We start from the raw sequence: 15,816 nt of genomic DNA, 5'->3' as shown, positions 1-15,816 counted from the left end.
CGTGGGGTTTTGCTGCCAATCCAAGCGATTTCACTTGTTTGAGAATAGTGGTTTCAGCCAATACTGAGGAGGTTATTCAAGCCAGACCTGGCCAGCCGCGCAGGTTTGCTGCATTCATATGCTAATTAGGGCCATTAGTACAGCTGATCGCTCTCCACATACGTCAGAGTCCGTTCCCGACAATTTGTGGCACTGACAAACGGCGACAAGCGCGGTTTGCAAATTGTCGTTAACTGACGAAAATCAGGGAGATCTGCGGGAGTTTACGGGGACGAAAATCTCACTTTTCATGCAGTGTTGATGTAAGAAAATGACTTACACTGGGGTCTGCCTGAGCAGATGAAGACTTAGCTCAGCTTGATCAATGCTTTTTGCTGTCTTTCTAATTAATTTAACAGCACACAATTTGAATACTTAAGACACAAGAGAGCTTTGACCTTTATTTCCAAATATGTCAATAAATTACTAAATAAATGCATGAAATAGGAAAGAGGAAGAAAGCAAAGTAACATAAGCCCGTCCTGATAAAGCAGAACACTGTAAATTCATACTCTTGATACCAAGACAAACTAACATGAATGAGATTTCATAGAAAGCTATATAATTAATAATGTGAGGGAACCAACATAAATAACATGCTAGCAAACAGAGTTACTGCAGCCTGAAACACTCCAGTGAGGGATTTTAACCTTGGTCCAGTGTTGTTTACGTCAAGGATGAAGATGACAAAATAATTTCGTTGACGCTAATTCTTTTCATCACAATAATGAAAACTGGCAAACTAAACATGGATCTTTAATAAATAAAACAAGAGTAGTTTGAGGTTTAGTCGACGAGAGGCAAGACTAAATAAAAAATAGTGGGTAGTCGGCCAGACATTTAAACTGCATCATTGAGCTGTAATCAGCAAAGCAGTACCACCCGTGTTGCTGCATCTTAATTGATCCTGCTGCCCACCTGCTGCGCAGCGATACACATGCTGCAGTAGCATAGATAGATCATGGCAGCAGCGGCGGAAGGTTCTGAGAAAATAACCGGGATTGGTCCGGTACTGCTCGCTCAGCTCTGAGAAACTGCTTTGCTCTGCCAGCTGTGCTTGTGCAGATATGCGTCTTTGCGCACCGAGCTGCAAGTCTGCACTTCACACTCCAGACTGATGCTCTCAGCAGTATGGCTCTTCCATTGCTACTTAATAAACTATGTGGCTGATCATCCTCTGCCAAAAATAAAAAAATCTTTTATCTAGAGGTGATACCAAACATTCTTTAAGGAATCCCTAAATTATATCCAAATAAAATGTTTGATTACATACTGTTTATTTTAGGATAAAGAGCCAGGTAAAAAGGTACATAGATCTTTGAATATTTCTCTCTGATTTTTCTCCTTTTTATCTATTCAAATAAAATGTAAATGTTTCCTTGTATTGTCATTAAAACAACTTCTGTGTTTCCTTTCAATACTTCAAAATTTTAGTTAGCATATTCATTCAGTTTAGGTCTGGATTCCCATGGCAGTACAAGGCAATTATGTACACTCACTGGCCACTTTATTAGGTACCCCATGCCAGTAACGGGTTGGACCCCCTTTTGCTTTCAGAACTGCCTCAATTCTTGGTGGCATAGATTCAACAAGGTGCTGGAAGCATTCCTCAGGGAGTTTGGTCCATATTGACATGATGGCATCACACAGTTGCCGCAGATTTGTCGGCTGCACATCCATGATGCGAATCTCCCGTTCCACCACATCCCAAAGATGCTCTATTGGATTGAGATCTGGTGACTGTGGAGGCCATTTGAGTACAGTGAACTCATTGTCATGTTCAAGAAACCAGTCTGAGATGATTCCAGCTTTATGACATGGCGCATTATCCTGCTGAAAGTAGCCATCAGAAGTTGGGTACATTGTGGTCATAAAGGGATGGACATGGTCAGCAACAATACTCAGGTAGGCTGTGGCGTTGCAACGATGCTCAATTGGTCCCAAGGGGCCCAAAGAGTGCCAAGAAAATATTCCCCACACCCTGACACCACCACCACCAGCCTGAACCATTGATACAAGGCAGGATGGATCCATGCTTTCATGTTGTAGACGCCAAATTCTGACCCTACCATCCGAATGTCGCAGCAGAAATTGAGACTCATCAGACCAGGCAATGTTTTTCCAATCTTCTATTGTCCAATTTCGATGAGCTTGTGCAAATTGTAGCCTCAGTTTCCTGTTCTTAGCTGAAAGGAGTGGCACCCGGTGTGGTCTTCTGCTGCTGTAGCCCATCTGCCTCAAAGTTCGACGTACTGTGCGTTCAGAGATGCTCTTCTGCCCACCTTGGTTGTAACGGGTGGTTATTTGAGTCACTGTTGCCCTTCTATCAGCTCGAACCAGTCTAGCCATTCTCCTCTGACCTCTGGCATCAACAAGGCATTTCCGCCCACAGAACTGCCGCTCACTGGATGTTTTTTCTTTTTCGGACCATTCTCTGTAAACCCTAGAGATGGTTGTGCGTGAAAATCCCAGTAGATCAGCAGTTTCTGAAATACTCAGACCAGCCCTTCTGGCACCAACAATCATGCCACGTTCAAAGTCACTCAAATCACCTTTCTTCCCCATACTGATGCTCGGTTTGAACTGCAGGAGATTGTCTTGACCATGTCTACATGCCTAAATGCACTGAGTTGCCGTCATGTGATTGGCTGCTTAGAAATTAAGTGTTAACGAGCAGTTGGACAGGTGTACCTAATAAAGTGGCCGGTGAGTGTATGTTCTCTTTGTATTTTTTTTTATTTATTTATTTGTTTTTATTTTTTTTACATCAAAACCATGTGAATTAAAATCTACTTTGACCCCAAAAGCCAAAATTGCCAAAGTAGGAAGAAGAATGTTTTTGTTATTTGCTTTTTTGGAGCAATGAAGATTTTATCGATCTGTGTGTAATGCATAATTCATAGTATATCAGGAAGTGTTTGGGATGGAAACCTTGCATGCCTAAAACAATACCTTTATTGTACATTTTGTTAGCAAGCCAAACTGCCTTGGTCCAGATAATTATATCTTTTTCAGAGCCACAAATGTTACACCAAGATTGGAAAATTGTTGTCATTTTTACAATCATTTCATCATTTATGTTTTCAAATAAAGAAAAACGTTTAAAAATATGCAGAGTATGAATATATTTTCTTCTATGCGATTTTTGTCTTAATGGAAGTTTTTGTAAAATTACGCACAATGCTGTGTAATTAATGTTAAACATACTTTTAGCGACATATTTTTAGTCACATTTAAAGTATTTCTTTATGGAAAAACTGCTAGAAGGAATCAGGTGATATAAAGCAAGGTGTTTGGGAGTTGTGCATTTTTTTTTAAGTAGTACTAATATTTTCATGTTGTTGCCTAATATTGCTATGAAATTTTATTGTATAATAGTAAATACAGCCTTTTTTCTGCAGTTTCTTGTTGACGTGCAGTTTGCACATAATTGCTTCTTTATTCTGTGAATCTTCACAGAGGAACAAAAAATTGCAAAAAGCAGTTCACTTACCTTTAAACCTTTAAATCCTATTGACCAAGAAGCTGAGAAATAGCTATTTATGCTGCAAAATAATAAGCTATAAAAATGTATAATACTCTGCTTAAAACCAATGCTAACTCTTGCTGACCATTTTTACATACTGTTGCTCTATGATGTGCATTAAAAAGACACATAATCAGAAAGATTAAACATTGAAGTCTAATAATCAGATTTTCTCTTGCCAGGGGTAACTTACGCAAAGATGGAGTTGTTGAATATTCTGGACAGGGCGAAATTAATATGGCCAACAACATGATTGAGGTGCTCACGGGACTCGAACCTCAGGGTGTAACCAGACTTGTCTGTGTCTATAATAACCTGCACACAAAATATAAGACATGCAATAAAACTCTTCTTCTGTCTTTTCAGATTCAGGTCTATGTTTGTAATTTTTCTCTGCCTATAGCACCTTAGCAATCCCTAATGGACAGCAGGTTCCTGATGTATCCTACTTTTTAAAGTCGTCCTTGTCTTCAACTCAGTTCTGACAAACCAAAACATGTTAATTACTTATTATTTTACAAGTCAATATGGAAATGTTATAATACTTTTAACAAGCTTTACAGTGTGCTACACTGCGCTGCATGTCAAAACAGATATTAGGCTTCTTGCCGCCTCCTGAGTGAAGCCTAAAAATAAACGATCAGGCACTCAGCCTCAAAGCGAGTGAAAAGGGAGCAAAGTGAAAGTTTCAGGAACAAAATGTTCTGTTCTAAATGAAAGAATATCATTAACTTTGGATGAAAATGCAGAAATAAAAAAAAAATCCATCATATTCATTGACAAAAATGCAATGAAGTCTCTCTTTTCTAGATAACAAATAAAGAACTGCCTTTAAGGCCAGAGGGACATAAGAGTCCTAAGACAGACACAAACAGCAGTACAGCATTTGTGGCAATGTGAGCAGAAGGCAGAGTTAGGTACACTAACCTGGTGATCAGGGTGGGAATTCAAAGCTTGAATCTCCAAGAAGTTGAATGTAATTTCTACCTGTTGGGTCAAAGAAGTATTTAAAAAACACTAATGACTTTAGCTGGATATAAAAGAAAAAAAAAAACTCACACAGAGCATTTACTTGAGAAAGCTTATAAGTAGTACCTTAGCAGGAATCTTTGGAGCCAGGAAATAAAGACGCCATGTTGCAAGGACCTTGCAAAAAAAAAGAAAGTCAAATTGAATGGAGATTGCGGAAAGGTTCACTGCACATTCACACTCCCCACAGGGAAGAAACGGTCCAAGGAGTTTCCATGGTAATGATAGGAGGTATATACTCCTGTATTGATCCAGCTAAAAAATCTCAGTGTTAGTGACACATAATTTCTTGCAATGCTAGCTAAAAAAACAGGCATGCCTTGCAGCATTTTAAATACATTTCTAGACATGGTGGAATTGGGTTAGTGTAACATTAATTATTAAAAGTACAGGGTCACTCTATCATATAAACAGATCAATGTTAATAACATGTCTTTCTTAACAAAGGCTTTCATATATTGTGAATTCACTGCTTGAATCTATAATAGTTCTAATTCTAAATCCTAGGAGCCCCATAACAAGTGTTATAAGTCTGTTGATACATTTCACAATTCTTAAAGGAGAGCATTTGTGAAGTCATATAGTGATGCTGAACCTGGCTGCCATTTTTTACTGTAGTTTATCTCAAATGTACTGCATTCAGTCGACGTCATCACTGCTGAACATTGACATAATTTTTTGGTGGGACAGATGGGACATGTCCCCTGGACTTTTTCAAACGTCTGTTTTGTTCCCCTGCACTTTTTACTGTCCAAAAAAAAAGTTACGATACAGTCAATTCGTTGAGCACTAAAACCAAGCGGAAAACCTCAGCTTAAGCTGAAGCCCACTTCACTGAATTTAGACCGCCCACAAGCTCCTGATTAGCCCTCCGTCTTTTCTGGTGTCATTGGCTGTCACAAAAATCTCACTTTACAAACATCTGATACGCCACTGAATCGGGTCCCCAATTGGATGGTCAAACATCCTTAAGTTAGTTATATTAAAAGATATTTGCGTTCCCCCACTTCTGAAATCAAAATGTCATCCATGTTGAATAATCAAGTTAATCCACACAACACTAACTTATCCATATATTTATTGTTGTTTATGCTCTGGTTTCATATTCTTATAAGAAATAAGATTGATTCTATTGAAAAATATGCTGATGAAGATTCTCAGTCATCCAGATAATAGTCATTCCGTAAAAGTTTAAAAACAATCCACTGGACTGGGTTTCCAAAGTTTGAAGACGTTTCGCTTCCCCTCCAGGAAGCTTTCTCAATTCAAATGTGTGGATCCGCAGTGAGTTGAGGCTTTATATAGACATGGCCTTGTGTTGCTTGGACACATGCAAATTGAAACCGACGAGTGGGTCGTTTGGTTCCATTGTTAGCCTGAATTATCTGAAACCTGTCTATGATTCTCGTTGAGGGAGGGATTGTTCTGTTTTATTATTTTATTTTTGTATGGGTTGGTTGGATCGCTTTTCAAGGATTAATATGTGGTAGTGTCGTTCAGTAGAGTGATAATTTTGTCTTGGTAGTCTGAGGTTTTGAGGACCATGGTGCATCTTCCTTTGTCTGCTGGTAATATGGTGATGCTTTGGTCCTGGCTCAGGGATGTTATGGCTTTCATTTCCTGTGGTGGGAGGTTGGAAGGAGGTGGTTTGGCACTGGACAGGGTAGCTGTTACCTTCATTCTGAGTTGCTCTGCCTCTATTTCAGCCAGGTTTTTGTTCCTGATGGCAGATTTAGTGGCAGTGATCAGTTGCACAAAGGGTATTTCGTGTGAAGAAATGGCAAAATTCAGGCCTTTATTCAGTTCATCCATCTCTGGTTTTGTCAGTGGTCTGGTAGACAGGTTTTTGACCCACTTGTACTGGACCTTGATGTTGGAGTCTTCTTCCTGAGTCATGTTGCTCTCTTGTTTAAACACTGCTTTCTGTTGTGATTTTTTGAATTTAGCTTTTTGTCTTTCTTTTGTTTTTTTGATGTTGTAAAAGCTTGACCTTAGTAAGAAACATGACAACTTCTTAAAATAATAGACCATCTCAAACAACTCGAAAAAGACAAGGTATTAACAGTACAACCTATTTTAGATTATATCCAGGGGAGGGAATTCCATGCTTATATGGACTCCCAAAAATTCACAAGGAAGGAACACCACTCAGGCCCATTGTCAGCAGCATTAACTCAGTAATATACAACATTGCTAAACTGCTTACTAATATCTTAGTCCCCTTGGTGGGAAACACTCCACATCACATAGAAAACTCCAAAGACGTTGCTAACAAAGTCAAACATTTAAGGATGGCACCAGGAGAAACCCTGTTTGATGTTGCTTCCATTTTCACATGCATACCTATTAGGGGTGGAACGGTTCACAAAATCCACGGTTCGGTTCAAATCAAGGTTTCGTGGTAACGGTTTTCGGTTCGATTCGGTATATGTTGATTGTTACACCGAAATCCCATAAAAATTTATGAAATTAATGAAAAAATCCCCCAAAAAATAATGGATTGTAATTATTTTAAAAGATCCTCGGAAACCCTGGATTATTTCTGTATGTTTTGCTGCTTTGAATTTAATCATCTCGTGCATGCTCTCTACCATCTCCAAGGGACTCAGAGGGGAGCGGACAGGAGCCACAGTGGAGGCTGTAGGCTTTGAGGAGCTGGAGCGCAGCGGGGCGGAGTATGTGGGATTTCGGGATTAGCATGACATGTTGGTCATGTTGCTGTTAGCAGACCTATAAAGTGCTGCTGGCGCGTCTTCCAACTCCTGTTCTTTCCCACTCGCCTCAGACACAATTCTCCACAACTGATTTTTTTCCCTGCTACACCCGGCTAAGCTGCTTCGCTTCTTCTTCTTCTTCTTGTTTACTACTGGTGGTTGGCTTTGGTCACAGTACCGCCACCTTCTGCTCTGGAGTGTAAATGCTTCGCCTATGAGAAAAAGGAGCAGCGCATGAACCGAACGAAACACATGCGAATCGAACCAAGACAGTCGAACCGAACGGTTCGGACGGTTTTCATAAATCGTCCCATCCCTAATACCTATAACAGAGGCAGTGGAAACAGTCAGGGCAGGTCTTCAACAAGATAGTGACTTAAACAACAGGACTAATTTTACTCCGGACCAGATCTGCACGCTACTGGGGCTTGTTTTTCCACAACCTATTTCAAATTCAGAGATTTTTTTTACAATTGTAGCCAATCTTTACTTGGAAGAAATAGAAAAGAGAGCATTAGACACTTTCAATGGAACACCACCACCATCTATGGTTTAGATATGTGAATGACAAATTCTTCAAAATACAGCTAAAAGAAGTGTAAGCTTTCACAAGACACATCAACACTGTTGACCACAACATCAAATTCACCAGAGAGGATGCAGAGGACAACAAACTACCTTTGACTACCTGGACTGTTTGGTCAGAATGGAAGGAGATAGAAGGCTAAACATTGAAGTGTATAGGAAACCTACACACACAGACCAGTAACTTCTTTTTGACTCACACCATCCACTGGAACACAAACTTTCAGTCATCAGAACCTTACAACATTGTGCTGAGCATGCCCCTACTAAAACAGAGGGGAAACACAAAGAACAGAAACACATCAAAGATGCTCTCCAAACCTGTGGATACCCAAACTGGGCAATTATCAAATCAGCAAGGAAATCCAAAAGATACGCAGCAGAAGAGAGCGGTGAAAAAATGAAACGCAAAAACATCACAATCCCTTATGTTGCTGGAGTCTCTGAAAAACTCAAGAGGATTTTCTCCAAACACAAAATCCCACTTCATTTCAAACCAAACAAAACCCTTAAACAGAGGCTAGTGCACTCTAAAGATAAAACCCCCAGACCCAATATGAGCGGAGTGGTATATGCTGTTCAGTGCAACGAGGAATGCTCCAATCTTTATATTGGAGAAACCAAACAACCTCTCCCCAGACGCATGGCCCAACACAGAAGGGTGGCCTCCTCTGGACAAGACTCTGCAGTACATCTACACCTTGTGGACAAAGGACATTCTTTTGAGGACCAGAATGTTGACATTTTGGATAAAGAAATAATATGATTATTAATTTCAAAGTACAAGATTGAGACATCTTAATGTATACCTGCATCACCAAACACATCTGGATGAAATGTGTTTAAGAATGGCCCCAAGTACAAGCGAAGAAAGTGGTGAGAAAATTTAAAAACTTAAAAAATAAGAAACGCTTAACTTTTTGAACTGTATTCCTGTAACGCAGCAGCCTGTGCTGACGAGTTTAGAGTCTTGAAACAGATGCTGATGAAGGTTCTCAGTCATCCAGGTCATAGTCATTCCGTAAAAATTCAAAAAATATCCACTGGACTTGGTTTTCAAGATTTGAAGACATTTCGCCACCTCTCCAGGAAGCTTTCTCAATTCAAATGTCTGGATCCGCAGTGAGTTTGAGTCTTATATGGGCAAGGCCTTGTATTGCTCGGAAACATGCAAATGGTAACCGATGAATGGGTCGTTTAGTTCCATCATTAGCCTGTAATATCTGAAACCGTCTATGATTCTAGGGGTCGGTCGTTAAAGGGGGGATTGCCGTTAAGGGGGGGATTGTGTCCTGTAATACCTGAAACCTGTCTATGATTGTTAAGAGTTGGTCGTTAAGGAGGTATTGTTCACCGGCTGGAGCGGGTAGGTCCCTCGTTCTTCTGAGATGAGACAAACCCCCCACCCCATCTCAGAGGAACGAGGGACCTACCCGCTAGATTTGACCAATCAGATGCCTCGTGTCTGCGGCACTGTCTGCGGTCACCTACAATTTCGGAGAGGTGCAGCAGAGTGTCTTTGGAGGGGGCAGGGACTTTGCCTTCACTGCAACACCTATGCAGGCAACCTAGTTTTTCCTGTCATTGTGGCTACATGCATGCTTTATGTACAGGATTGCAGCAAACTTTTCAACACATTGCAAAAATATTTCTTCTGTTGCTACATGCAACAGGAAGGGCAGATCCTGCAATGTCAGTGACTCAATGTAATCAGCTGGATTTCTTTAGAAAGAAAACTTATAACAATCTTTCTTTATAATTTTAATGAACAGTATTTGTAGACTGCCTTGAGATGAAATGTGTTGCCACCTAATAAATACAACTGAATAGAATTAAAGAATGATCTTATCACTGGTTTGAATTAGTATGCCAAATCATGGCAAAAATATAATCAAATAAACAAACCCAAAATTCCACTAGATGGCCAGACAAAGAGGGACAATTGGTTTACAGCTTTAGTCCAGTACCAGCAGGTTTACAGTGAGTCCGTCACTTTACATTGGGCTGAATGATGTAAGGTTTGGCTGGAGCTGCTCAGAAACAGAAATCCAATTTGTGAATGAGGTTTGCAGGTATCTGACTATTGACTTACTCTTCAGAAACTTTGGCTATGGTAGTGGTTGGAATGCCTAAGTAGTAGGATTTGGCAGAGTTAAACTGTATTTCCTTAGTATTTAATCTCATAAATCATAAGAAGAAATAGCATAGGTGAAAGAAAGAAATTAAAGGGCAGACAACTAATTTTATAAGCAGGGTGAATTTTGATCATAAACCTATACAATTAATCCAGTATCATTACCTTTCAAAACGACCATTAATAAAATGGAATAATTCTATCTAGATTAAAATACAGCTTTACTGTAAAAAACTTAATTGAGAACATCAGTGGACAAGTAGGTTAAAATACCCAGGTACACAGCAGATAGCTTTGGGTTACAACAACATAACAAGGTTTAGATATCTCTGAGAAAACAACTTAGTCTAAAGATTTTTCAACTGCAAACAGATCATCTATCCTAAATTATATTGGTACTAACAACATGCTGTGGAGATGCTTTTCTTCCCGAGGCAGAGTGTCATGATTGTTTTAAGTGATCTGACCCAAATGCAGAGAACCACTCAGAGAACCAGGGGAAAAGTTTAACAGGTTTATTGACGAAATTACTACAGGAGTTGGATCTGGAACTTAGTAAACTGGTGAACCGTAACTAGAAAGTCTGGAGGGGAGATCTCATGGATCAGTTCAGGGACCGTAGGAAAATTGACTGAGGCTTAAATACTGTTGGAGTGGGACTCACGTTTGAGGGGGTTCTTGTTAATCCTTAAATCCAGTCAACGTGGATTTATCCAAAGAAGAGTTTTTGTTCGGCCCATGAATCTATATGTCTGTTGGTCCAGTTGATTTTGGGGTTATGTAAATAAAGCCACTCAAACCCTAAAATTAAGGCAGAATTGGCAGTGGGAAAAACATAGAAGGAGATGTGCTCAGTATGATTATCAGATACAGTCAGTTGAATGGGGAGAGTCTGTGGGATATTTGGGGCAGATTTCTGCCATCCAAAGCAAAAACTGGAAGGGGGGCCTGAAGGGGTATGTTCTCGATACCCATCTGTTGCACGAAGGAAGAATCTATTACATTTTGTTCACAGCCAGAGTCGATCAGTGCTGACAGAGAGAGAGACTTGTTGTGAATAAGAAGAGATGCGGGCAAAAGTAGATGAGGAGAAGTGGAAGAAATTTTCTGGTCCGCCAGTATCCTTATCTCTACCGGTGGACCCTGGCTTTTAGCAGAAGGGGACAAGCCGAAACAAAATGACCGGCTTCACCACAATATAAACAGAGCTTAGCCCGCATGCAGTGCTGCTTCTGCTCGGGAGTAAGTCTATGCTGCCTATCTGCATGGGTTCAGGCGTAGAAGGACTAGAAGGTCTCCTGGACCTGGAGTCTTCCAGCACACCTGAGACGCATCTACTCAAGAGACCTCTCCTTTATAATCAGCTGCCAGACCTTGCTTCGACGCTGCAGTGTTGACCTTAGTTTGGTTAGCAACCTGAGCCTTGAACCTGAAGAATCTTAGTTGTCTGTTGAGAGAGATCTGATTCTAACTCTCCTCTGTTTTTGCCTCACAGGAAACCTGTCTCTAGCCCGAAGCTCTGAATGAGCTTAACCTGCCAAATCTGCCCTAGAGAGCCTAACCTGAAGATTCCTATGTGGATTCCCCTGCTGCTCTTAGTGAAGAGCTGGAAACTCTGATCAAGGTCTGCCATTCAAAGTCAGAAGCTAGACGCTGCAGCTGCTCTTGAACTCTGCTGAACAAACAGTCTCTTAGACTTAGACTTGACTTTATTAATCCCTTGGGATTACTCCCTTCGGGAAATTGTATTTCCAGTAGCAGGAAAAATTGCACATCCAAGAAAAAAGAGGATGTTTAGACACAGTATATACAATAGAAAAAATAGAATCAATTAAACAAGGTGTAGGAAGATGTATTGGGGGATAAGGATAGACAAATAAATACAGAGGGCTATAGCAAAAACAATGACTGGGTCTCTGGACCCAACGGTTCCCTCTCTCTCTCTCAAAGAGAAGCCAAGACTCAGTCAAGGTAAAATCCTGAACTATCTAAAGACTCAATACTCATCTGCCTGCCTTCTAATCAAACTATCATCTCTGCAGACTTCAGTGAACCAGCCCGGACCAGTTCCTGATCCAGTACATTATCTTGTGTTTTGTGAAACGATCAATAAACTCTGTTAAACTTTTACCCAGCCTCCGTTGTGTTCTGCATGTGGGCTAAGAACCTTAAACCCATCATGACAGCTATTGGATGAATATGATTTGGGAGAAGTTCTGGTACCTCTTTCCTTGGAGCGGGCTCAAATCCGGTTGTCCAATTGGATCAATATTTTTATTAAATCCTCAAGTGTTTCAGGATTGTCGAGGGTGGCTAGTTCATCCTTTATGGAGTCATTGAGAGCGTTAGAATAAACACACTTGAGAGCCGCGCTATTCCAGCCAGAGGCTGCAGCCAGGATGTGGAAATCTATAGCAAAATCAGACACAGACTTCTGTCCCTGTTTAAGTTTCAGCAAATCACGGGAGCTCAGCATCTTATCCGGATCCTGGTTAAAAGTCTAACCTCTGCCCAATCCAGAGCTCGATCAGTGAGATGAGAAATTATATAGATCTTTGTAGAATCAAAAGGAAACTTACTTGGAGCGTGGTTGAACTGGATAAGACATTGCATGAGGAAACCCCTGCATTTCTTGGGGTTCCCATCGAACCTGGACAGACTGGGTAGCTGACACTCAGAAAAAGGGGGAGGAAAGGTTTCTTGGTTAGCTCAAGTTGGGGCTAGCTCACCGGCTGGGCCCGGAGCCTTGAGAGAAAAACTGACAGCCTCGGTTAAATCTATCACTCAGCGGTTTAACTCAGTTTGCTAGTTGAATAATTCAACCAAGGTGTTATCATGTCTGGTTACGGCAGTTTGTTGCAGATTGATGGCTCTCTGAATGGCCTCTGCTGGGTCAACAGTTTGGCCAGAGTGTTCTGTCATGAATCTTTTAAGAGATCTGACCCACATACAGAGAACCACTCAAAGAACCAGGGGAAAAGTTTAACAGGTTTATTGAGGAAATGACTACAGGAGTTGGATCTGAAATTTAGTGAACTGGTGAACCGGAACTGGAAAGTCTGGAGGGGAGATCACAGTGATCAGTTCAGGGACTGTAGGAAAATCGACTGAGGCCTAAATACTGTTGGAGTGGGACTAACATTTGAGGGGGTTCTTAATCCTTAAATACAGTCAGTGTGGGTTTATCCAGAGAAGAGGGAACTCGTTGGAGAATGGACAGGTAGACATTCGTTGGACCCGGAGGAGCAATGGAGCGGACTGTCACTTGGATTTCCGAAAGGGACTTGAATGGCACATGTGGATGTTTTCCCCTGCTCAGTGTGAACTCTGTTAATCCTTCGAGGGGGAGAAGGCCAGGCATCTATTTTCTCAGAAAGGCTTCCTGCCGAAAGGCAAAGATGAAAAACAATATTAGACTCAGAGGAACAAAGGCTCAGGTTAGACTCAGCTAATCTCAGCTTGGCTAGAGTACTCACAACTGGCAAACACTCTGACGTCGAGGTAGTGACAGTCCACTGCTCAAATACTCCTCAGTAATGATCCATCAAGCCACAGGTGTGCAGGAGGCCCAACAAGGACAGGACCTTTACACACAAACAACCCACACAAACTGGATTCCTAACACAGAGCGAAGCTGGTTAGAGTATATGGTAAAATGGATAGTTAAATTTGGTAAAGCTTGAAGAAATCTTTCTAGAAGCCGCAGAATACTAAAGACAGGAGCAGAGTTTAACATCCCTGCAGGACAATTAAATGTAAATAATTTGAAAAGCATAAACCTTAAATTTTCCAGTTCACTTTTTTCTTTCTTATGTTTGTCTTTCGTATAGAATTACACAGAAATGTATAGCAATTTTTCTATTGACAAAATGTGGAACAGTTTAAAGGGTATGAATATTTTTGTGAAACACATTCATGTTTGCTAAGTAAATCCAATCAAGTCTCTGAATAAAGGAGCCTCTATGTTTTGCAACTAAACCTTTCTATAAGAATCAATGTCTCCATCATGGCTAACAAGGGGGAGTGATTCTTTGGCATTTTGTAGCTGTCTTCCAACTCTGTCAGAAATAAAATAAAGGTGTAGCACAGGGTGTCTTTTTTCCAGGTGGATCTTCAAACTAAGTGGTCCTCCTAATTGTCAATCATTCTGGTAATATGGTTATGTAAGGCCATCCTACGTTCTTATGCCCATTTTCACTTACCATTGGTATGTGGTAAGCTTTTATGAGCAATGCAAATAGCCACGTTTTAAACAGAGCGTGCACAAGGAGAAATGGGCTTTTGTATGCTCTCGCACACGTTTAATAGGCGTTCCCTCTCAGGAGCGGGTACAGGGTTGTGCATGTCTATTTTTTTTAAGTGGAGCGGGCAGGGCTTTTCAAACATTCGCAAAAATCCTCCACTATACCTTTAAGATACCATGTGATGATGAAAATCCACTGAAACATGAGGGTCTTCCTTCCTTCCGTCCGTCCGTTGTGTGTACCAAGCAACAGCAACACTTCTTGCCTTCCAGCTTAGCTTTAACAGGGAGCAGTAAATGAGCCATGGATTGGAAAGAGGTTACCAGAAAGATGTTTTTGGGAGATGCACAAATCAAAGTGTCTGAATATCAAAGGCAGTGCACACAGAAACTCTCCTAACTGTCTGCACCACACAATGATTCATTGAAACCTCCATTGAGTTAAGCATTGAGCTGCTGAGGCGCAGAAGCTTATTTGCTTATAGAAGGGTTGAAGAAGTAACAGGCATCCCTGATGAACAGAAGGGAGACAGCTTGATTTTACTAGTTTTACTAGAAATTGTTTATCTTGCCTGCACAGATGTGAGTCTTAGTTCCTGTGTACTAAGAGTTAAAGCCTCAATGCCGTTTCAATCTGTAATATCCCCATGGTTAGCCTTTCAGCTTACCCTTTAAGACTGAGAACTACATTTTGCATTTGTCCCTGGTCGAATCAAAGTTCTAGTCCACAGTGAAAGAGGATGGCTGCCCCAGATTTTATTTGGATAGCTGGCTTGTCTTTGCTCACTAAAGCAGAGCTTTTCCCTTCTCTGCCCCATATTCTCTGATGAAAGAACCCCAGAATCAAAGGCTGTTAAGCACCCACACTGCTTCCACTATGTGTCTCACAGACACTGAGGGGATCTATAGGTGCATCCACAGACACTGGATCCAATATTTCCACAGATCCGATATTTATCCTAATAGCCTGCCAACAGCACTCACAGAAGAGGGACACTGGTCCTAATGCAGTTAGTAACTGACCAGAGAAGCAAGGCAGATTATTTTGCTGGTAAACTGTGATAATCTGCTGCTTCTGGCCTGTTTATCAGCAGAGGTCCAAATGAACTACACAGGACATCAACATCAAAGACATTGAACATGGCCTGGGGGGCGTTTTGGGGGGGGTCCCGCGGCGCTCGCAGCCGGTTCGCAGCGGATGCGCATGGGCCCTGGCTGCGGGCGGGGCCGCTTGTGTGTTTTTCTTGGGAGGTGCGGTAGCGGTGGGGGTTGCGGCCGGTCGCCGGGGCTTGGTGCCGGGGGGCGGGACGTGTTTCGGTGCTCTGTGGGGCTGGGGCATTTCGGTCGGTGCCGTGGGGGGGCCAGTGTTCGGTGCCCGGCCCTACTTCAGGGTGGCCGGCTGCCAGCGGAGCCCGCGGACTCGGGGGCCTCTTCGGGGCTGTCTCTCCTCCTCCCTTGGTGGGGGTCTGATTTCCGTGGCTGGCCCCTCCTTGGTGCCTTTGCTCTTGGGGTCCCTTTGGGCGCCTGGGGCTTTGGGTCTCCCGGC

The 15,816-nt window shown here is 41.7% G+C and overlaps 1 protein-coding gene across 2 annotated transcripts in view; it reads right to left on the bottom strand.

The window, feature by feature from the left end:
• The window catches only part of LOC107103692 (leucine-rich repeat-containing protein 16B-like), a 78,484-nt gene that overhangs the window by 50,070 nt on the left and 12,598 nt on the right, over positions 1-15,816 (bottom strand). For both annotated transcript variants that reach the window (XM_015403488.1, XM_015403490.1), the window contains exons 3-5: positions 4,661-4,711; positions 4,493-4,552; positions 3,759-3,880 (exon numbers count right to left, since the gene is read on the bottom strand). In XM_015403488.1, the coding sequence (XP_015258974.1) occupies positions 3,759-3,880; positions 4,493-4,552; positions 4,661-4,711 (233 nt within the window). The remainder of the gene's footprint in view (positions 1-3,758; positions 3,881-4,492; positions 4,553-4,660; positions 4,712-15,816) is intronic.

This window comes from Cyprinodon variegatus, unplaced genomic scaffold (assembly GCF_000732505.1).
Source record: "Cyprinodon variegatus isolate N-32 unplaced genomic scaffold, C_variegatus-1.0 Scaffold1505, whole genome shotgun sequence".
Lineage (NCBI taxonomy): Eukaryota > Metazoa > Chordata > Actinopteri > Cyprinodontiformes > Cyprinodontidae > Cyprinodon > Cyprinodon variegatus.
This window is presented reverse-complemented; position numbering and strand designations above follow the sequence as displayed.